The sequence below is a fragment of the Microsporum canis genome, genomic scaffold (assembly GCF_000151145.1).
Source record: "Microsporum canis CBS 113480 supercont1.1 genomic scaffold, whole genome shotgun sequence".
NCBI lineage: Eukaryota > Fungi > Ascomycota > Eurotiomycetes > Onygenales > Arthrodermataceae > Microsporum > Microsporum canis.
This window is the reverse complement of record NW_003299169.1, coordinates 3,552,896-3,574,625: the sequence shown is the minus strand read 5'-3', so window position 1 is coordinate 3,574,625 and position 21,730 is coordinate 3,552,896. Positions and strand designations below refer to the sequence as shown.

Here is a 21,730-nt window from a genome sequence, read left to right as displayed (position 1 = left end):
TCTTCCAGTGCAGACTCCTCGTTCACCTCCGCACTGCATCTGCGTCCGCTTCTGCATCCAGATCATCGACCGCCGCCCCACGTCTCTCACGCCTTCTTCGTCATTTGGCTCGTCCGGCTCTTCACGCATGCACATCATGTTTGATCCGTTTCCATCCTTCTCTGCGAACTGCGACTTCATCTCATCTTCGGAAAATTCAGATACGGAGGCAGACGATGATCTAGAGCGGTACCAGAACCGTGCACGAAACCAGTCTCGAAGTCAGACACAGACACAGAATCAAGCCCAAACTCAGGCCGACAGCAACACGTCTCCTGACAGCTCTGCACCCACCGCTTCTTCATTCACACTTGAGAACGAAGCAGCTGGCTTACAGCTACTCCACGACACGCTCAACCTTCTAAGTAGACGGGACGATATCCCTGATGAATGGTGGGCAACCGCAGGCTTGACACGTATCATTACTCGGGAGCTAAACCGCGAGCGTAACGCCGAGTGACTGCCTCCCTTGTCTTCTCCAAGAGCTGGCCTCTTCTACTGCCTTAATTTCCATGCATTATGACACCATTTTTTTCTTCTTCCTTTTTGTTAGATGTGAAGGGCCAAGACGACACAATACCTACGTACTGTTGACGAGTGCGTAGCCTTAGGGTTAAAACGGGACTATATTTTTTGATTCTGCTGGCGCTTAACGATTTTACACATGTTTCTACTCTAGAACTGAAGCCGGGTTTATATCTTATTATCTGCTTTATTGTTCTCTGCGTGCGTTATTAGTATCATTCTCAGCCAGTTCAACCTCCTAAATAAAACACAGGATGTCCCACGTCGCTGGTTAAGCTTAATCTTCCACCTATCTCCTCGTCTGAAGCTGGCCATAGAGATGTACAAAGTTATAGGAATAAACCACACACATTATGTTAAATAAGGCTTGGTTCCACGAACCAGCATCCTTCGTTTTGATGTTGACTCGTTGCTGTGTATGAATCAGGCTTATCGTCTACTACAACCTACATTATAGGTGGAAACGTCAAGACGAGCCAACATTTTCTGCTTTCAGAATTTTGATACCGATGGAAGATTTGCTTACGTAAAATTGTGGGCATCGTTGCAGCTCGCCGTGAGTAGAGATCAATTATAACGAACGTTCTTTAGTTACTGGAGTTTTCCATAGCGGAGAATCTTTGAATCACTATATATTCACGTAGCTCTTGGATAGCGGTGCAAGATGGATGACCAGGTTGAACGTCTAGCCCAGAAAGTATGGGGTACGCAACTTCTTGCCTTCTCTACAGAGTGCTTTGATATGGTCACATCGCTCTGGGAACTTACAGGCTTCTTCCGTACTTATAGGAGCATTCCAATCCACAGAACCGTCGAAGCGTTACATGGTGGGCATCAGTGGCATCCCCGGCTCAGGGAAGACCTCATTGGCAACTGCCGTCGTCAATCGGCTTAACGCCATGAGCACTTCGCCAGTCGCAGCCTGTATCGCAATGGACGGCTACCACCTCACGCGCGCCCAGCTGTCCGCCATGCCTGACCCGGTTCTCGCCTTTGCCCGTCGTGGGGCGGCATTCACCTTCGACCCAACCAACTTGATAACCCTGATCAGCTCACTCCGAAACCCACTAACTGCGAGCTCTCCCACACTATATGCACCCAGCTTTGACCATGCCGTCAAAGATCCGGTGGAAAACGATATCCCCATCCCTCCTACCGCTCGTATACTGCTGTTCGAAGGAAACTATCTCGCCCTAGATAAGAAGCCATGGAGCGATGCGGCAGCCCTGCTGGACGAGCTGTGGTTCGTGGAAGTGGATTTTGAGGTTGCCAGGCAGAGACTGATCAAGAGACATGTGCGTGCCGGCATTGCAAAGGACGAGATGGAGGCTGATAAAAGGGCAAGAGAGAATGATCTGGTCAATGGGCGCGAGATTGTAGATTATCGTTTACCTGTGGCGGAGATTATTGTCAGCAAAGAGGATGCACAGTGGAAGAGTTGATATATATATAACTGGTACATAATATATATGATGATGATGTCTGTACTCCGTAGATATATATTCCAACAGACAATATTTTAATATGATGTATGTCAGCGCGGTCGGCGGCTAAATGCTCAGGGGCTTAGCGTGTTTGACGCCCTGGTCGGGCGTCTTGGCAGGGACGAAAAAAGCATCAACTTTCAAACTTCCCCTTCTTTCTTCTCCTCTCTGACACCAGACGTCGGCATCGTACATCGCTCGTTCAATCTTTCTTTTCAGGCGCTTCATATAGGCTACCACGTTCATTACCTCCCTCGCTAGGCATATCTCAGCTTCTCTTCTTTTTCCACTTTCTTTTTTCAATCTACGAACGACAGGTTTGACCGTTCAACCATGTTCGCCAAATCCGCCATCGTTTTCGTCTTCTTTGCCCTCTGTGGTTTCGTCGCGGCGTTCCCTCCTGCCTGTGTCCTCGGAGCAGTCATGTATGTTGTTCCCCTACCTCGGATAGCCAATCTCCCGGGCTAACGGTTCCCAAATAGCACCCAAAAAGACCTCAGTGACTTCGGAACTCTATGCGGCTCCTCTAGCAACGCCGTTCAAAAGCAGATAGTCAAATTATGTGAGGGCGATTCTGACGCTGGCCTAAAGTCTTTCAAGGCTGCCTGCTCCGATGCCGGATATGACATCAGTACGTTCTTATTTAGTTTACATAGACGGAGTTCCTTTTTGGAATTTGCGGTACCGGAGCGAATTATAGAAAAACTAACACAGAACATCTAGATCTCATTGATACCAACACTTCTTCTTCTTCTTCCGCGACCTCTACTGCTTCCAGCACTGGCTCGTTGACCACTTCCAAGTCCTCCCCCACTTCGGCTTCTGGCTCTGGCTTGTCTCCATCCAACACTTCCTCTCCATCTAGTGAGCCTAACGCTGGATCCCTCCACAAGGCTGACTCGATGTTTGTTGCTCTCGTTGTTGCTATTATCGGGGCTATTGCGCTTTAAGTGCTGTTAACTCTATCCCCCTGTTCAATTCTGTCACGTTCTGTGCTTGCTTCTGCTTTTGTATTACTTTTACATGTCCTGCGTTAGTTATACATAAAATAGCCTGCCTAGTTGGCTATAATAGAACCGTTCTGATGAGTGCGTTACTTGACTTTGCACTACACCATTTAAATGCATCTTTCTACTATGTACATCTATCCAGTATAAGTACAAGCGCAATCCTACATAGAATCTCCGTTATAATTATCCAACGTCCGCCCCCATATGCTATCCCTCCAGATCTTCTCAGCCATTTCCGTCCTCTCGTCTCTTCTTTTAAAAGTAAATCGATTATTATTATTCTTATTAACTCGAAAAAAGAAGCGCGTTGATATATTCACGTGACCACGCCTTTTTCGCCGCGTCCCAAAGAAGAAAAAACGCGTCGATTTGTATAAATTGGAAAAATCGAAACGTTTGAATTTCGCGCTTGATTTCTTTCAACAACTTCTTTAAACCTCTTGAAGCCACGCATCTTCTGCTCAACTCTCTGTCAACGTCTGGCTAGTTTAGAGAGAAGACAGTCTCATACAAGAACTAAAGAAAGGGATAACTATCCAATATCTTCACCCACTTCCCCCACCATCGGCGTAGAGATTGAGCACGGTTGGCAAGATGTTCGTTTACAAGAGAGGTATGACCCTTGGTTCACTAGACACCCCTAGTCCAGGGTTCAACTTTTCTGACCTGTAGCTAACGCTGTTATAGACGGTCGTAAGGAGCGCGTGCAGTTCGACAAGATAACTGCCCGCGTCTCGAGATTATGCTATGGCCTCGACCCTGAGCATGTCGACGCTGCTGCCATTACACAGAGAGTTATCTCCGGTGTTTACCAGGGAGTGACTACAGTCGAGCTCGATAACTTGGTATGCCTTCCATCTCCCACCTCTCTGTCTACACATACCGTGGCAAGACACTGACTGGATTCTCATAGGCTGCCGAAACTGCTGCATACATGACAGTGACCCATCCAGACTATGCCATTCTCGCTGCAAGAATAGCAGTATCAAACCTTCACAAACAAACCAAGAAGCAGTTTTCCTCCGTCATAGATGATCTATACCACTATGTCAACCCCAAGAATGGCCGCCCAGCCCCCATGATATCCGAGAAGACTCGCGAGATTGTCATGAAACACGCTGAAGAGCTCAACTCAGCTATTGTCTACGACCGTGACTTCAACTACCAGTATTTCGGCTTCAAGACACTTGAAAGATCGTACTTGTTGAGGACCAACGGCAAAGTTGCTGAACGACCACAGCACATGATAATGCGAGTTGCTGTTGGTATCCACGGTGAGGATGTTGAAAAAGTAATTGAATCATATAACCTCATGTCCCAGAAGTACTTTACCCATGCTTCTCCCACTCTTTTCAATGCCGGAACCCCACAGCCACAAATGGCTTCTTGCTTCCTCATTGATATGAAGGAGGACAGTATCGAAGGTATCTACGATACACTCAAGACTTGTGCTTTAATCTCAAAGACTGCCGGAGGAATCGGGCTTAATGTTCATCGTATCCGCGCCACAGGGTCCTACATTGCAGGGACTAACGGCTCCTCTAACGGTATCGTGCCAATGCTTCGTGTCTTTAACAATACCGCAAGATATGTAGACCAAGGTGGCAACAAGCGTCCAGGCGCTTTTGCAATCTACTTGGAGCCATGGCATGCGGATATCTTTGAGTTCCTTGACCTTCGCAAAAATCATGGAAAGGAAGAAGTCCGCGCTCGTGATCTCTTCTTAGCCTTGTGGACTCCTGATTTGTTCATGAAGCGAGTTGAAAAGAACGGCGAATGGACTCTCTTCTGCCCCAACGAGGCACCTGGCTTGGCTGATGTCTACGGAGAAGAGTTCGAGGCTTTATATGAAAAGTAAGTCTGACCCCAAGTGAGGCATCCTTTAGAAATTAGACCACTAATCTATATATAGATACGAAAAGGAGGGACGTGGCCGAACCACAATTAAAGCCCAGAAGTTGTGGTATGCCATCCTTGAAGCTCAGACGGAAACCGGAAACCCGTTCATGCTTTACAAGGATTCCTGCAACCGAAAGAGCAACCAGAAGAACCTGGGTACTATCCGAAGCTCCAACCTTTGCACTGAAATCGTTGAATACACCGCTCCAGACGAGGTAGCAGTTTGCAACTTGGCATCCATCGCCCTTCCTACATTTGTGGATGCTGTCCGTGGTGAATATGATTTCGGTAAACTCCATGAAGTTACCCAGGTTGTTGTCAAGAACTTGAATCGAATCATTGATGGGAACCACTATCCCGTTGAGGAGGCCAGACGAAGTAATTTCCGTCATCGTCCAATAGCTGTTGGCGTTCAAGGTCTTGCCGATGCTTTCCTCGCACTCCGGCTGCCCTTCGACTCACCCGAAGCCAAATTGCTGAACATTCAAATCTTTGAAACCCTTTATCACGCTGCGTTGACTGCGTCGTGTGAGCTGGCTAAGGCCGATGGGCCTTACTCTTCTTATGAAGGCTCCCCGGTTTCTCAGGGAATTCTTCAGTATGACATGTGGAATGTAACACCAACCGATCTGTGGGATTGGGACGCTCTCAAAACCGAGATCTCTAAGCACGGTGTCCGTAACAGCTTGCTCCTCGCACCCATGCCGACTGCCAGTACTAGTCAAATTCTGGGATTCAACGAGTGCTTCGAACCTTATACCTCTAACATTTACTCCCGCCGTGTTCTTGCTGGCGAGTTCCAAGTTGTCAACCCATGGCTTCTTAAGGACCTAGTTGACCTTGGCTTATGGTCAGACAACATGAAGAACCGCATCATTGCTGATGGCGGTTCCATTCAAAACATCCCTAATATCCCAGCGGATATCAAGGCTCTGTATAAGACTGTTTGGGAGATCTCCCAGCGCACCATTGTTCAAATGGCGGCCGATCGAGGCGCCTTTATTGATCAATCTCAATCCCTCAACATCCATTTGAAGGAGCCCACCATGGGAAAGATTACCAGCATGCACTTCGCTGGCTGGAAACTCGGCCTCAAGACTGGAATGTACTATCTCCGCACAATGGCTGCATCTGCTCCAATTCAGTTCACTGTGGACCAAGAACAGCTCAAGGTTGTCGACACTAATGTTGCACGCGCTAATGGAGCGATGAGGAAACGTGTTGCTGCCGCGGGATCCACAGGGTCTTATTCTGCTGTTCCACGCCCAATGTACGATGGTACTCAGCAGGCAGTTGCACAGCCCGTTTCTAAGAAAACTACTCCAGATGAAGAATCAAAGATTCCTGCGTCATCAAGCTCGAAAATTACCTCCGAAGACAAATCGCTGGAGACGTCGGGTGAATCGGCTGAACCAAAAGAAGAAAAGGACGATGCTCAGACAGAAGCAGACATTTACTCAGAAAAAGTCCTAGCCTGTAAGTTATTCCCAATTATAAATGATGACTTCTCTACCAGAGATGCTAATTGAGTTTCTAGGTAGCATTGAGAACAAAGAGGAATGTGTGATGTGCAGTGGTTAGATTTCAATCCAACTGTACGACATGTTATAAACACTTATTGAATACGTGAAGCTCCATAACTACCTCAACCCTTCCCTTCCCCCCTTCGCATGGCCCCTCGATTTTTCTTTAATGTTGCCTATGAGTCAAATGGATAAATAAATGTGAAAGATAATGTCCCCCCCCTCCTTTTATTTGAATGTCGCAATTGGATGATTATTCGTGACTCGGTTTTGTTTTGGTCGATTCCTTTATGTATACCACGTAGATTGTATAGCCTGTCAATTATTATCTATTAAAGAGGCTATCAAAGCAACTCGAAGGTCATGCTGTACACCAAGCTATGAACATCTCTTTGGCTTTGTACATAGACAACATAGAACCCAACTATTAACTCCCAATGACCAGCTTGAAACAAAGTATGCAGGGTATATACATATATCAAATGCAAAAAAAAAAAAGAACTGGCTGATTGTTTGGAGGGGGGATTAGAAAAAAGAAACTCGTCAACGAAAGAATGTATGCAAATGCGCCTGCTAATGCATGTTTCGATCACCTGATGTCTTTGCGCAGCTGTTCTGCACGATAATATTCTGAGGTTTCTCGTGCATCCATCTCGTCCAGCTCCAGCGGAGGAGTGGAAGAAGGGCCAGACGGCCACCTCCTCTCGGGCTTTGAACCCATATCCCAATTACGCGGCGGCGAACTGGGTTCGTAGAAAGATGCCTTGTCTGAAGACTGGGATCTCAGAGCAGCATGCCAGGAAGATAAGCTGTGCATTAGTCCCCCACGGTAATGGCCCTTCGAACGCTTCGGTGTTTGCGTGGGTGACGGTATACAAGTTGAGGAACGATCCTGCGACCTCTGAACTACTCGTGCAATGGTTTCCTGGGAAGGAAAGATTGATTCCGGGACAGCGAATCCTTCTCCCCGGCTGTTCTGGATAGGATGGAAAGCCACGCTGGTACCGCGTGCCCGATAATTTTTCAGAGTGGGATCTGTGTGTCTCTTGGCTGGGGGGAAAATGTTTAGATAGATGGGGAAAATCAAACAAACGGTGAATAGGACGGCCGGAACAACGAACGAGAACTGAACCCCCCGGCTGGTGGAGACGGCTCGCTGGATGCAAGTGAACACTGCACCGCCGGAGACTGCAGCTGTTAAAAATGCCGCAGCTGATTTGGTATGGTGGCCCATGCCACGCAGGGCTATGGCGAAAGTCAGCCCGTATATGCCACTTCCAAAGAAATAGGTCCCTAGAGCTCCAATCATGGCAAATCTGCCGTGTATGGTAACACATGCTATCGTGCATCCAATAAGGCCGAGGTAGAGAATTGAAAGAATAGTGCGTGGCTTCGCGATTAGCTGCAGACCAACAGTTGCGAACCGTCCAACAGCGAAAAGCGCAAAGCCAAGAGCCTGGGATTCAAAAGGTGTAACATTTCTATAACAAGTGGGCGTTAGTATGTAGCTTACGGAGCTGAAGGATGCAATAAAGGAGACTTACTTAATTCTCGTACGCCTAGCGAGTTTCCTAAAGTGTACGTTGATACCTTCCGTACCGCCGACAAAGAGGAATTGAGCAAACACGGCCAGGCCCAGGGTAATCCAAACAACACGGATATCATAGATTTTGGCTGAATTGGCCATTTGGCGTTGGCGCGCGAGGTCTGCAAGCTGATTATCGTTCGCCTCAGGGAGAGAGAGGTAATGCATCGCTATGGCTAGGATGATATGTAGAAGCGCCATGGCGAAGTAAGCCCACTTCATCTGTACGAGATCATGGGCATCAATCTCCCTTGGAGAAAACGCCTTCTTGGCCAGTATCGATGATATCACGCTACCGATAGACTGAAAGCCGAGCGCAATGTTAAGGCGCATCTCGGCATATTCTTGCGGTCCACAGAGGGCCAGGAAAGGGTGAGAAGTAGTCTGGACCATAGCCATACCAGCGCCAGTGACGGCATTTGAAAATACATAGGTCGCAAAGGATGAAAGCACTGCAGACGTCCAGGAAATCAAAATGCCACAGGCATATAGACACAGTCCAACAATAAACGTCAGCTTGAAAGTAGACTTTTTCAGGAGCACGCCCGCCGCCGCCGGTCCGATGAGATAGCCCGCAAAATAAGCAGCGTGTAGACCAATGGCTTTGGCGTAACTTGTCTTTGCCTCAATTAAGAAATGGAAATTGACAGTGTTGAGAAGGCCGTATGCGAAACCCCAGAGGAACAGTAAGAAGATTATCGCAGTTAAAAAGGGGAGCGCTTCCTTGTTAGTTAATTCCAACATGCTCTTCGTTTGCTTTGGTTTGGCAGATCCTCGGTCATGGAAGCTTCCTGTGCTTAGGCGTGAATGGCATTTCTTGGACTTTGACTTTCTGGAGCCAGTGTGAATGTCCACGTCACTGTAGGTTGAATCGGGGCTACACGACCGCCTGCATCCATCAAAGGCGAGTGGTGGCGGAGTCATGGAGTTTCGTCCAATCTGCACACCTCTAAGAGGCGATTTCTCCTTGGCATCTCTGCGCGATACTGGCATGCAGGAGTCCCCGGTGCATTTGGCGTATAGTTGGGTTGCTAGGGGCTTAAGCATGGGAACACAGGCACAAATAATACCAACATTCACTTCAATAGCTGACCACATGAACGATTCCGAAGCGTGCCCTGTTACATCGATACGCTATTAGTATTGATAGCTATCAGAAGCAGCAGGGGGATGAATACATACACGGAAATTGATTCTCGTCGATTCCGTCCCAGTCTACAGCCTCCTGGACCTGAACCTGCGCTATGTACGCAAATTGTAACATTGCAGTGCGTATGAGAGTAATCGTGGTGACTAAGGCGCCGGCGCTGAACATGAGACCAAGGGCGGTCCTGTGTTTGAAGGGCAACGTCATCTGTGAAAGGGCAGGTAAGGGCAGCATAAGAATAGCAAAGTCTGAGACAACGTTAAGGGGAACAGAAGCCAGATACAGGTCAACGAAGTTGATGCATACTGCGCTCTCCAGGGCCGGATAGGAGTAGGCCGATTGGATGGGCTTGCAGCGAAAGATGTTTAAAAGCAGAAGAGCAAGGCCAGCAGCGTTGACGACAAAAAGAGTGGTATATATTGCCCAACGAAAGGCGCGGGCTTTACCTATACTCCTAAGGTAAAATAGCAGGATTGATGTTTTGGTCAACATCAACGTAGGGTTCTTTTTTATGTAAATACAAGTTAGCGATTAACGCAAGATAAGTATAGACGGCAACGTACATAGAGAACGGAGAACGAATATATCGCCTTCTTTAATTGCGGCCGTAGTTCTATAGGGATGAACTCCATATTTAACCCCAGCCCTTTTGTCGTTCCGTATAATATCGAGTACGACAAGCCAAATGCGGTCATCTAGTGGTATATTAGAACGGCCGGCCACAGGCAGTTAATGTAGAGGTACCAACTCACCCATGCTAAAACAATCAAATAATCGTGAATCTTCACGGCCTGCCGCATAACATAGAGTCGTGAAGCCAGTCGAAAAGCAACAGAGCCAGCAGATAGTATCACCATGAGCAAGGTCACGACAAAAATCACCGTCCGCCAGCCCTGCTCAGGCCCATGATCTAGTCCCTGAGCCATTCTCTCACCTCACCGTAACAACTTCATCGATTCCATCCATGCATCAAACCAGGAAAACAAGGAAGATAAAATAGAGTCGCAAAGAAGAGAAGAGAAGAAAAAGAATCAATGAGCGAGGAGAAGACGAAACCGGGGAAAAGAAGGTTACAGTTGAAAGGATGGGAAAACGAGGAGCGACAGTCACTAAGTAATAGTAATATGGAGAATATGAGATAAGAGAGACAGGATCGAGAGAGAAACGACGGACAGAGAAGGCCAAAGCAAGTAAATCTGACTCCAGGGCCTCCCCGTATATAGGGAACCGCTCACATGCATCAGGGTGCCATCCGCCGTCTATCAAACTCCCCTGGAAGAAGCAAAATACCTCACAGAGAGCAGATCTCACCGAGCAATAGTTAAATGTATATGCCGTCGTTAAAGACAAGGAGAGCAAGTCGATGGCGGTATAGCAAAAGAGGCGCTGCTCTGTTTAAAAAGGGCCAATATATATATCGCCATTAAATATGACTTCTCGCACCAGCGGCGCAAACCCCGTATCGGTTCCCTCATATGCCATCATGAGGAGAGCCAAGGTAGCCACCAGCGGTCTTCCAGTCCTCGGTCCCCATTCGAGGCCAGCTAGTCTCTCCGCCCAGACACGTTAGTGAGCAGGTAGTGCGATGGGGACTCGGTGGAGAGGACAGACGAGAGAAGAAGGAAAAACGAGCCCTGAGCCAGTGGAAATTGGCGAAGAGGCGATCTCATCGAATCGGTGCAGGTCGATCCCATCTCTTTTCCTCCCTAGACCCGGCGTAGTTCGTCGTTTTCAGCCTCGATCCGCCGCCCCCGTTTCGTGATAAAAATACGTGGCGCTTCGCTCTCCTGCTTGATCACGCTGTCTGTTCGTCCGCTCACCCGCTCAAACACGAAGCTGTCTGCTTGCGGAGACGCATTCTACACTGCACGCTTCTGTCAGTGAAACTGTCTGATCGTGGGGACTACGGGTTCGGGGGGGTGATACACCGTCTGCTTCTGCTTTCCGGCCCTGAGAGCCTGAAGGAAAAGAAACGACAGGATGCTAAAGATGGCTCGTTCGACCCGGCTAAAAATATCAGGATATGTGATGTGCATGGTCTCATCCTCGATCAATTTCTGAAGCCGAAATCTTAGCTCTTCTTTAGCTCTGAGTCGGAGTGGGTGATGTGTCTGGATGTGTACTCCGTATGTGTATATGGATGTGTGGAGCGGAGGCATGTATAGGAGAGTGCATATATACATAGTACGGAGATGCCCCAAGGATATGGGTACTTTGGATGCGATAGGTAATAATCCTCCGAGACATGAAGAAGGAGAATAGTGTGATTCCCTGTTGGCTGATATTACATATAATAATTATTAGTAAGTTGATAGTAGTTATGATTCTGCGTCATCGTCATAGATGTTGTTCTACTTGATCCCTTAACAGGAGGTGACATACCAACATCTACCCCCGTTACTCTGGATAGATGATAGACCAGATTGCAATGAAACCAGTATAAACGAGGGTATGCTATGACGGCTAAAAACACAGGGAAAAGAAGACGGATGAGCAAGTTCTATCCCACACGAATGAAGACAGGAGGGACAGACGAATGGATCAACTGGATGACTTGACTCGGCAAAAGGAGGAAAAAAGGGAAGATGAAAAAGAAAAGTCATAAAGTAGATTTCGTGTTTTGTCGTAATCCATTCTATCTGGGCTCCATAAACAGGAACAGAAAAACATTTTGTGCAAAAAAGGTTGAGAAGGGTAAAATGTGAATGGTAATCATGCAGCATTGCTGCAATCGGCTGGACGAATGATAAAAAATAGTAAGTGGAACGGTAGAAGAAGAAAAAAAGGGCCTGAGACTGTCTGGGAAGAGACAGCAGGAACGAAGTGAAAGAAAACGAATGATGAAGTATATCTCCAAGCCTATTCCCCGATAACCCCATCCCGTTCCATGGAAAAATGAGAAAAACGAATGCTATGAGATCCCCAAGACCTTCCTCTCCATAAAAAAAAGTGGAAAAAAGTGTCGAAGACGAAAGGGCTCATAGGGTGTGAGCAAACGAACTGCTAAATGTACAAGAAAGTGCAAAAGCAAGCAAATAAACTATATCAACCCAGATGGGGATAGCTTAGATGAAGTGCCATTCGACATCGTGAATACGGCCCTGAGACTCATCACCGCTGTTGAGAGAGTTAGTGAATGCTTAAAAAAGATACAATGGAGTCAAATAACACTTACAAGAAATAGAAGAGTTTGCGGGTCATGTCGATGTTGTTGCCAAAGCATCCCATACACTTGTCCTTGACGGTAGCAGTAGTGGTCTTACCCATGTAAGTGATGCTGACCTGCTTTCCACAGTATGGGTTGTTGTTGCTGAGAGGGCCCATGAGCTCAAATGGCAGAGCAATGGCATTCTCGCCATTAGTGTCAATGTCGGAGCCACAAGATCCGACTCCACCATCGTAGAAGGTGATTTCACCGATACAGGCAGCACCGGCGGCACAAGGTCCAGAGTAGCCACTGCCACCGCCAGCAATTGGTGGGACGCTGATCACTAATGGTTTGGACTCTGGAGGGGGAGTGCTGGCTGGTGGAGGGTGTGTTGTGCTGCGTGTGTGTGGCTGAAGTGGTCGCTCAGCGGAGGAGTGTTCACTGGAAGTGGTGGTGGTGGTGGGTGGAGGAGCAGAGGTGGAACTGGTTTCAGCCGGAGCACTGTAAGACGTAGAAGTCTCCTTTGGTGGAGTAGAAGTCGTGGTTGGAGCCGAGGGGACTGGAGTATAAGAGGGCTCCGTGTCCGGAACAGTGGTCGGAACGGCAGGGGTGGTAGAAGTGGTATAAGCTGGAGGAACAGTGTAGTCGGGACCGGGAACGCCGGAGACGGTTGTGGTCTTGGTGATGGTCTTTACAACGACATCGGTAGCGGTGTACCAGATGGTAGGCTTCTGCTGAACGGGAAGAGCAGTCGCAAGAGTAGCGTAGAGGGCCGTGGCGGCAGCCAAAGTCTTGAATAATGGAGCCATTGTAGCGGTTGTAGATTGTGGTATTTATCTGTGAGGCCTAGCTCGACCAGGGGGACGGAACAGCCAAAGAATGAGCTGTTAAGGGCAGTTTGTATGTTCAGAAAGATTGTGAGAATCGGACCAAGCGATTCAAAATGGACACAATGCACCAGGCAAAGAGCTGAGAGTGAGTGAAGAGAGAAAGACGAGAGTCAAGGACACCAAAAGGAATGCTGTGTCGCAAGAATCAGGCTGCTCTAGAAAAGAGAGAGAGAGTTGGTACGAGAGAACGTTTGATGGATAGGGAAAAAAAGAGAGGAAGAGAGGAAGAAGAGAGAAGGAGGAGAACGAAGAGCGGGAGATGACAGGGAAGATATATACAAAGGGAAGTGTAAGGGTTAGTGCGAAAAAGCCCTTCTGAGAACAAATAACGACGGCTTTCACGGCGCCAACAAAGCATCCACGCAAAAGGCGAAAAAAGTGGCCAGGGGACGCTGCTTACTGGCTGCGGCCCCTGGAAGTGTGCCTGATGTACGAAAGACAACCTTTTTTTTTTCTTGCTTTTTTTTTTTTTTTGCACCCCTGAGCCTTGCCCGCTTCCTGCCTAGCCGCCACCGCAAGAGGCTGACATGGCGCTCGCTATCTTCTGCCTTCGACCCTCCTGTCTCCCCTGCTTGTCTAATTGTCCTGCAACCCGTAAGCGTATAGTAGGAAAATTTTCCGCGCTCCCTGGTTTACTATGCTACGGATGACCGAGTCGGGCTGTTCGTGTGTAGGTCGGTGCAACCAGCTGAGTGAGCGTAAGAGTGAGAGACAGAGAGAGTGTGTGAAGGAAGATCCTGCAAAAGGACATTTTGGATGGTCCTGAAACTCGGATCGTCCGCATATCATTTTTTGTTCCTGCGCTGCCGTCCACTCATCGCTCGTCCTGTCAGCCACTCATCTCTCCAGACCACCAACCAGATCGCGAGAGACCTTCCTCTGCCTCAAAGTCCCTCAACTTAAATTTTCTTATCGTGGAGACTCCCTGTTTTGGAGGCTGTTTTCATGCTGTCGTGGACAGAAGAGACTGTTCTGGCTAATGTTCTGGCTCCTTGCTGGCGTCGGTTCGTGGCGATGGACAGGTCAACGTACTATGTAGAGGTCAAAACCACAGATCAGAGATCTTGGACCAAGGACAAGGGACAAGGGCAATCAACCAGGAATCGTGTGCTTTGAGGCCCAACATCTGAATGGAATGGCCTTGCGTTGGACAGAGAGTCGCGTCTCTCGATGGGATTTGCTTCATGACCGATCTTCTCTCTCTTTCTCTCCCTGCCACGTTCCAGCAGCTCAGAGGTGGGCTCTGACATGCAGCTAGTCCACTCTGTAATTTCTTCTCTTCTCTTTCCTCTTTTCTGTCGTCATCTTACTTATTGTCATCTTGCTCGTCGATTCCTTTTCTTTCTTTGTTGTTAAAATAAAAAATAAAAACGTCGAACGTCTCTTGCTGCCGCCCTTCACCGCCTGCCCGTTTCGGCATCTTCAACCTCTTCTCTTCTTTTACACAAACTCCAACTTCATCATCTTTCTACAGTTCGTTGACACTGAAAATTCCCCAGGCCAGGTCTGTCAAGGTCTGGTCGGTTTGACAGCCGTCAGATACGGAGTCCATACCCACCCTTCGCTCCACCACCAGAGAAAGGCCACCCATGTCCAAGGCTGAGCCGGCTGGCCTCTTCCAAGACTCGTCTTCGCCATCCAGCTTGTAATTTACGACCCTCGTATCCCGGAACGAGCGAGGACGGTGGGAACCGATGAATCTACGGTAAAGGTGATATATTATTTACCGATCTATTCTTCTCATGCATGTTCGTTTATTTTATGCACGGTTGCGGGAGTCCAACCAGCGACCAAGCAAAATGCCCCGAGCCCTCGTTGTAGGAGAAGAAAATAGAAAAATGGGCCCAAAATAGAACATGTCACCAATGTCACTTAACATTACCCACCAAAAAGAAAAGAAAAAGTCGGTGCCTTTTCGAGTATGGACATGTTGTACATTTGCTGTTGTACATGTACAGTCTATGTGCGCCCGCCAGAGCAAGGAATGCCATTGAGCACAAATCTTGATAGACCCATTCAGTGCATCATACATAGTACAAAAACCAGGAAACCTGCCCTATCAAAATATCCTGCCCAAGATGAAGGAAAGAAGGCACGGGAATTATAGAAAGACGAGAAATGGTGATACCTGGAGCGCCAACAGAAACCAACCGAAATGTTAAAAAAGGAAGATATCCATTTCAGAACCAATCACCGTGAGCTCGCATGGCTTCAGATACTTTGATGAAACCAGCAATGTTGCTTCCTGCCACCAATGAAGGCAAGTTGTCGTCATTCACGTTGGTGTACTCCTTTGCGGTCTTCAGCCCAGTCTCAAAGCACCCCTCCATGATAGCCTGTAGCTTCCCATCCACCTCCTCCGCGCTCCACGTCAGTCTCTGAGAGTTCTGCGCCATCTCCAACCCACTCACTGCCACTCCTCCCGCATTCGCTGCCTTTCCGGGCGCATACCACACTGCGCCCTGATCACGCTTATGCTGCTCTCTATGCGTCTCGAAGTGCTCAATGGCTTCTAATGTGCAACCCATGTTGGATCCTTCAGCGATGAAGCGTGCGCCGTTGGCGACAAGAACCTTTGCCTCTTCGCCGGAGACTTCGTTCTGGGTTGCGCATGGAAGCACGACATCGACTTTGCCGACATGGACCCACGGTCTTGCACCAGCGATATATTCGCATCGGTCGACAAAGGCTTCGTGGCTGGCAATTTCGGAAAGTGGCTTCCTCTCATCCTTGAGTGCCATGATCGTACGGACCCCTTCTGGTGTGATTGAGGAGTCTGACCCATCCCGGACAACGAAACTGCCGTTGCTGTCGCTAAGGGAGACAACAATACCGCCAAACTCGATCACCTTGAGAGCAGCATATTGAGCTACATTCCCAGAGCCAGATATAGCTACACGTTTACCTGCAAAACTCTCCAGGCCATTTGTGGCGTGCTTGATCATATGTTGGACATACTGCGGCAACCAGGGCTCGTTAGCAAACTATGACCGACTTCAATGGATATGCAGGGAAAACAGGGAGACGCACATAGACGAGGCCGTATCCAGTCGCCTCCGGTCGAATCAAGCTTCCTCCCCAGCTGTTTCCCTTCCCAGTCAGCACACCCTCCCAAATGTGCCTCTGTCTCTTGTATGCACCGAAAAGGAATCCGATCTCGCGACCTCCAACTCCAATATCACCAGCGGGGACATCAACATCAGCACCAATGTGCTTGCTTAACTCCATCATGAAGGCGCTGCAGAACTTCCGAATCTCATTGTCCGATTTTCCCTTTGGATCGAAGTCAGCGCCTCCCTTGCCACCACCCATGTTCACTGCCATATACACACATTGGGTTAGCTATGCCCCTATCAATCGACACCAGGGACAAAGAGAATTGGTGAAGATACGTACAGCCTGTGAGGGCATTTTTGAAGATCTGCTCGAAACCCAGGAACTTCAATATGGACATGTTGACTGCGCATACAAATGTTAGATCATAGTTTCCCGATCGGATTATGCGGGTAGAGGCTCACCTGTTGGATGAAATCGCAGACCACCCTTGTACGGGCCGAGGGCCGAGTTGAACTGCACCCGGTACCCCCGGTTGACTTGCAGCTATACCGCCAGCTTGTCAGCACATCTACGTTCACCTTTATCAAAGAGGGACAACATACTTGGCCCTTGTCATCTTCCCATGTGACACGGAATTGAATCGTACGCTCAGGGATAGATGCAACCAGGAGTGCCTTCTTATATTCCGGGCGTTTCTGGAAGAGGGTCGAGTTCTCGAGTGACGAGGCGAGTTCTATATCACCCTGTAAGCATCCAAACTACAACCCCTTTCCCCATCGAGGTGCATTATAATCATTACATCTGCACTAACCTTTATAGGCCTGCTCGAACTCCGGTTCAACTGGCAGGTTGGACATGATTATTTCTTATCAATCGAATCTCTCTATCCGTTTTATACTAATATCGCAAAGGACAGCTCGAAGTTGCTGGGTACGTGGTGATCGTCCGTATCAGCAGCTACTACCTCGATAAGATAACAAGGGTCTGGGGGATAACAGATAGATGGAGTTATGGAACGGGGAAAGGTGAGAAAAGCAGGGGAGATAAAATATAAGAGAAGGAATGAGGACGAGGGAAAGGTTAATAGCTTAATAAATCCAGCTCTTGAGCTTGAAGAGAGAGGGAGGCTCAAGCCAATTTGTTCCCGGTTCTTCCCAGCCAATATAGCAAAGATAGGGATAACACTCGGTCTCATGTCCATCCCCGGAAAAAGGCCAGCCAGTCGCTGGAGAGCTCTACTGATAGCCAATTATCCATTGTCCATTATCCCATTATCCATTATCATTATTCACCATGCTACGCTGGGTCACTATCGACGGAGTGTCATGCGCCGCTCATCCCACGCAAGGCCAAGGTCGGAGATTAACCCTTGCCCCCCAAAGCTTTTATTCGCTTCAAATGTTCGTTCGGCCTTCCATGCCGTCCGGTCTGGTCATGCGAGATAGAGCCAAAAGAGAGATAGGGACACAGACCTAACGGAGTATTCAAACCGAACTGCGATCCATAGAGATAAGGAAGATTACACAGCAAAGATAGCTTTCCGATAACGGAGATAGCGAACTTCTTCCGGGTCAGCTTCTCTTATCAGGACTTAACCGGCTGGTTATCTCTCGGCATCCTGGCCGGCTTTCTCGTCAGCGCTCTCCGTCTTCTGGCGTGGAGGATAAGAAATATGCCTCAACTTGTGTCTCTATTGTCGACATCCGGCATTTTCATTGTATACCTATTATAGGGCCGATGTCCAACCCTCGCTAGACGAATAGTGGCGTTTCTGGGTTCTTTGTGCTTATGTTTAGAGTTAATAATAGACGAGTTGGCTTTGAGTTAATATTGATTGGCTGGTTGAACACTCAAGGAAGCAATAATAAACCCTGAACTATCGATTTGTCATTCATTACATGTGATTATTGTAGGGGGAAAAAATAATGTTCAGTCTATTGTAATACTGAATCATAGCTGGCAAAATAAGCTGTGAAAAAGGGTACCATTTTAGCAGAGACTTCAACGAGATGGGTGAGATACCTTCTCTAAAGAGCTTGTATAGATAGGGCTGAGGTGTACCCCCTGTCTAGTTATATATAACGGACGACAAGTTAGTTGGTAGGTCCATATTCTCCGCTCGCAGAAAAGGATGGTAGAGGAAGCGACTATAGGTAGCTCTCATGAGGTCCTCAACCCAGGTTGCATCGACAGGTCCGTCTCAACTTCGTTACAGCAGCACTTGTTTCTATTAGGTACAGATGTCGGGTAGCGTGGAATTCACTGCTTCTTCCAAGATTGTAAAACTATCTATTGTCAATATTGTTACGGCAAAAGGAAGGAAAATATATACGTATAAGATTAAAGCCGGGGAGGCTGACTGACCGTATGATGTACATAGTATAGTAGATGGTTGTCCCACCTTCTTTCTTGCCTCTGCGTAGGGAGACATGCTTGGAAACCGGAACAATGACCATTCAGTGCTCAGCTGTAAGCTCCTCCGACACTTCAACCCTTTCCGCATGAGATTCTATACGGCTAGGGACTATGAAGACCTGATTATCCTATGAGGGAAATGTCGTCAAAAGTAGCCTATAATCGAAGGTCGATCTCATTAAAAAAAAAAATAAAATAAAATAAAAGTCAACCGAAGCAGCTCAATATGTTAACTTGCCAGGTTATTCACCGCAACTTCTAGCTGTGCTGTGGAATGCTTGAGTTGTCGCTTCGGCAAATATCAAGAGCAGAAGCCACTCCGAAAATTGCGGTGTTATAAACTGTGAACAAGGGTATCTGATCTATTAGGTCTTTTTTAATATAACGTATGGAGAGCCGAGGACTTGCCACGTCTTTCGGATGAGAGAGGTGATGACATAGAAACATGTGTCTGGTACCGCTCTGACAGGAACAACATGCATGATAGAAGGGCGCCATGTTAATCTGGAATCCCACGATGAACATAGTAGAACGGTAAATGCAGCGCATCTCAGCTCCAGCAGTGGCAATGGGACGCGCATTCCAACTCCCTCGTAAATGCCCATGGGAATAACGGCTGTGGCTGGAAGGCTCTCCTGTAAGGGGGGAAGCGGTGTCCGTGTTCTTCCTTTGCCACCGGCGGCTGAATGATCCGAAGAATAAGGCCATAGAGCGTCTATATGATCCTGGATGAATGTAAGCTATCTTCCGGAGACCGGGTAGGCCGGTAGAGTGAGCATAGCGAAAACGAGGACTTACGTACCCTTGTAGCTAGAGTCCGTGCAATCCCCATCTTGCCTGAGCGGAGCGGTGAGATGCAGTATACTAAAAGAAAAGAAAAAGGGAATATATACTCGAAGTCACCCGAACGTCTACCTGACAAGGCTGGCCCTGGTTACATGCTTTCCTGTGGCTTGACCTCCTTCAATAGGCCAGACAGGCCGAAGGGAGTGGCGATATCAGAAGACGAGATGATCGGACATATCACAAAGGCCCCCTCAAAAACCGAATTTGGTTTGGGAAGGAAGAAGCAGAAGTGAAAAAGGCGGACTACCAATATGTAGTGTTCTGTGTGGATGTTGTCTGATATTTGTATATTCGTTCGATTATCGTGGTTGGTCTGTTGGTTGACTTAACAAGCCACAAAAGGACGAGGTCAAGCCACAGAGGGAAAAAATCGACAAGCCACAAAGCCTGCAGCATGACTAATCGAGCCTCAAAGTTGCTAGTTTGGACGACCCACCTCACTTTCTTTCTCTTTGCTCACCCGGTTTTTTTTTTTTTTTAGAGACAGGGTGGAGGGCGGATGGAGGACACGGGAAGATCCCATGCTACATAGTATGTATATGCACGAAAGACCAGGTCGATAGTTCTTGTCACAAGCCAGAGAGTTCCCGAGACAACTTTGATATGTGGCTGGTGTGTGTTTTGCACAGCCACAGCCACCTTGGCCTGTGATAGGGCCTTTTCCGACCTTCGACCAAAAACGCCCCAAAAAGAACGACGTGGAAGAGAAAAAGTCACAACTCTTCCTTGATGGCCAGAGAATGACGCGATCTCCAATGCATATAGCCTCGTATCTCCTGTTCCGAGGTGACTGGAATTTGGGGGCTGCATGAGTCGCGCATCCTGTGTTCATTCTCCGTTCTAAACAACTCCGTGGGGAGGTTGTTCTTGGTGATCCCCAATGCCCGCGAAACTAAATACGGTGATAGATGCTAACCAGGGCCCTCTCAGTCGAGTGGCAAATTAGTTACCGACAACCTGGAGCTGTGGCTTGACCTATTTTGTTTTCTCTCGTTTCTCTAGACGTCGAGGACTGAAGGGGGAGGGGGACCACAATACGTTCCTGTTATGCTCTCACATGCTTGTATTCGGGATACATACGTGAAGCCAGGCTGGTAGGCAAAGCAGCTCTAAGCGAATGGATAGCATGTTCAGCATTTCTCGTTCGCAAATCAGGAATATGCCCTTCCAAGGATATAATCCACTTCTGTTCCTGCATCTATTACAGCCATATGGAGCCTGCTTCGCTTTGCATAACGCCAACAACTATACAAATGCTTCAAAGTTCGAACAAGCAGCCATCCTTCCAAGGAAACCTCTGTTGCACCAAAATGCATCCTCTCTGCACTGCACTCACTTCAAGCTAGTTAGCTTGGACTAACATCGAATGATGAATGTACCCGTAAGAAAGACGGAGCAGTGGGGTTAGACTTTTGGACCTAGGGCCGGCTGAATCTGGCTTGTAAACCCCAAGAAAAGAAAAAAGAAAAGGGAGAAGAAAGGGTACATACTAGAGATCGGATCATCAGATCTTCAACCGATCGAAGCATAGAGGGCACCGGCCACGTTCCCAAGAGCACGAAGTACGTTACTTTTATCCACATTGGCTTTTATTGATCGCCTACTATACGCACTTCATGGTAGTCAGTTCGATGTCAGGAAACCCTGGAAATCGCGATCTCAAGGACCCAACTCCGCCAGAGAGAGGTAATCTACTCTGTATTTATGGGTGCATTATTTTCTTTCCATCTGCCTCGAGGTAGTAATAACTACGATGCCTATGGAGGTCAATGTAATATGGCCGGGTCAAATATGTTGGGATGGACGTCATGTACCAGGGACAAATGAGACGGGTCGATTTGCCGCCCTTCAAAATAACCATTTCATTTCCAACCCCGTACTTATGTACCTCCGACCAGCATAAGGGATAATATGTCCAATCATCTTGTCCCACCGGGTCGTTGTCACAGGTCTATTTCTCCACTAACGGTACGACGTCGTCCTGCCGCCAGAGGCTCCTGAACCAAGGCGCTCCATGCGAGCAGACGAGAAAGCAAGGGAAGGAGGGAGAGAAAAAGAAAAGAAAGGAACCGAAGGAACAGATGGCCTGGCTCTAGGGAGCTTCAGGTTAACAGATCTCACCGACATCATGGTACGGAGTACTCCGTAGGCACCCAAACCAC

At 48.0% G+C, this 21,730-nt stretch overlaps 9 protein-coding genes across 9 annotated transcripts; 4 read left to right on the top strand and 5 right to left on the bottom strand.

Annotated features, from left to right (window-relative positions):
• Window positions 1-136: 136 nt before the first annotated feature.
• Window positions 137-499, top strand: MCYG_01315 (conserved hypothetical protein; the record flags this gene model as incomplete). Its single annotated transcript, XM_002851165.1, has 1 exon — window positions 137-499. One exon carries the CDS (start codon window positions 137-139, stop codon window positions 497-499), a length of 363 nt encoding a protein of 120 aa, XP_002851211.1.
• Window positions 500-1,228: 729 nt separating this feature from the next.
• MCYG_01314 (Aim12p) lies at window positions 1,229-2,006 on the top strand (the record flags this gene model as incomplete). The annotated part of the gene is made up of 2 exons (XM_002851164.1): window positions 1,229-1,268; window positions 1,354-2,006. The coding sequence occupies 2 exons, from the start codon at window positions 1,229-1,231 to the stop codon at window positions 2,004-2,006; spliced, it is 693 nt and encodes a 230-aa protein (XP_002851210.1).
• Window positions 2,007-2,381: 375 nt separating this feature from the next.
• On the top strand, window positions 2,382-2,998 carry MCYG_01313 (uncharacterized protein; the record flags this gene model as incomplete). The annotated part of the gene is made up of 3 exons (XM_002851163.1): window positions 2,382-2,473; window positions 2,531-2,679; window positions 2,772-2,998. The coding sequence occupies 3 exons, from the start codon at window positions 2,382-2,384 to the stop codon at window positions 2,996-2,998; spliced, it is 468 nt and encodes a 155-aa protein (XP_002851209.1).
• Window positions 2,999-3,652: 654 nt separating this feature from the next.
• On the top strand, window positions 3,653-6,538 carry MCYG_01312 (ribonucleoside-diphosphate reductase large subunit; the record flags this gene model as incomplete). The annotated part of the gene is made up of 5 exons (XM_002851162.1): window positions 3,653-3,671; window positions 3,746-3,903; window positions 3,972-4,912; window positions 4,971-6,433; window positions 6,495-6,538. The coding sequence occupies 5 exons, from the start codon at window positions 3,653-3,655 to the stop codon at window positions 6,536-6,538; spliced, it is 2,625 nt and encodes an 874-aa protein (XP_002851208.1).
• A 531-nt stretch (window positions 6,539-7,069) lies between these two features.
• MCYG_01311 (L-fucose permease) lies at window positions 7,070-10,138 on the bottom strand (the record flags this gene model as incomplete). Its single annotated transcript, XM_002851161.1, has 6 exons — window positions 7,070-7,961; window positions 8,025-9,183; window positions 9,248-9,419; window positions 9,519-9,716; window positions 9,776-9,907; window positions 9,965-10,138. The coding sequence occupies 6 exons, from the start codon at window positions 10,136-10,138 to the stop codon at window positions 7,070-7,072; spliced, it is 2,727 nt and encodes a 908-aa protein (XP_002851207.1).
• Window positions 10,139-10,607: 469 nt separating this feature from the next.
• Window positions 10,608-11,371, bottom strand: MCYG_01310 (uncharacterized protein; the record flags this gene model as incomplete). The annotated part of the gene is made up of 3 exons (XM_002851160.1): window positions 10,608-10,756; window positions 10,984-11,071; window positions 11,141-11,371. 3 exons carry the CDS (start codon window positions 11,369-11,371, stop codon window positions 10,608-10,610), a joined length of 468 nt encoding a protein of 155 aa, XP_002851206.1.
• A 906-nt stretch (window positions 11,372-12,277) lies between these two features.
• MCYG_01309 (uncharacterized protein) lies at window positions 12,278-13,169 on the bottom strand (the record flags this gene model as incomplete). The annotated part of the gene is made up of 2 exons (XM_002851159.1): window positions 12,278-12,329; window positions 12,388-13,169. 2 exons carry the CDS (start codon window positions 13,167-13,169, stop codon window positions 12,278-12,280), a joined length of 834 nt encoding a protein of 277 aa, XP_002851205.1.
• Window positions 13,170-15,430: 2,261 nt separating this feature from the next.
• On the bottom strand, window positions 15,431-17,164 carry MCYG_01308 (NADP-specific glutamate dehydrogenase; the record flags this gene model as incomplete). Its single annotated transcript, XM_002851158.1, has 6 exons — window positions 15,431-16,207; window positions 16,281-16,567; window positions 16,647-16,709; window positions 16,769-16,820; window positions 16,910-17,040; window positions 17,119-17,164. The coding sequence occupies 6 exons, from the start codon at window positions 17,162-17,164 to the stop codon at window positions 15,431-15,433; spliced, it is 1,356 nt and encodes a 451-aa protein (XP_002851204.1).
• A 1,923-nt stretch (window positions 17,165-19,087) lies between these two features.
• On the bottom strand, window positions 19,088-19,554 carry MCYG_01307 (uncharacterized protein; the record flags this gene model as incomplete). Its single annotated transcript, XM_002851157.1, has 2 exons — window positions 19,088-19,447; window positions 19,525-19,554. The coding sequence occupies 2 exons, from the start codon at window positions 19,552-19,554 to the stop codon at window positions 19,088-19,090; spliced, it is 390 nt and encodes a 129-aa protein (XP_002851203.1).
• Window positions 19,555-21,730: the final 2,176 nt, after the last annotated feature.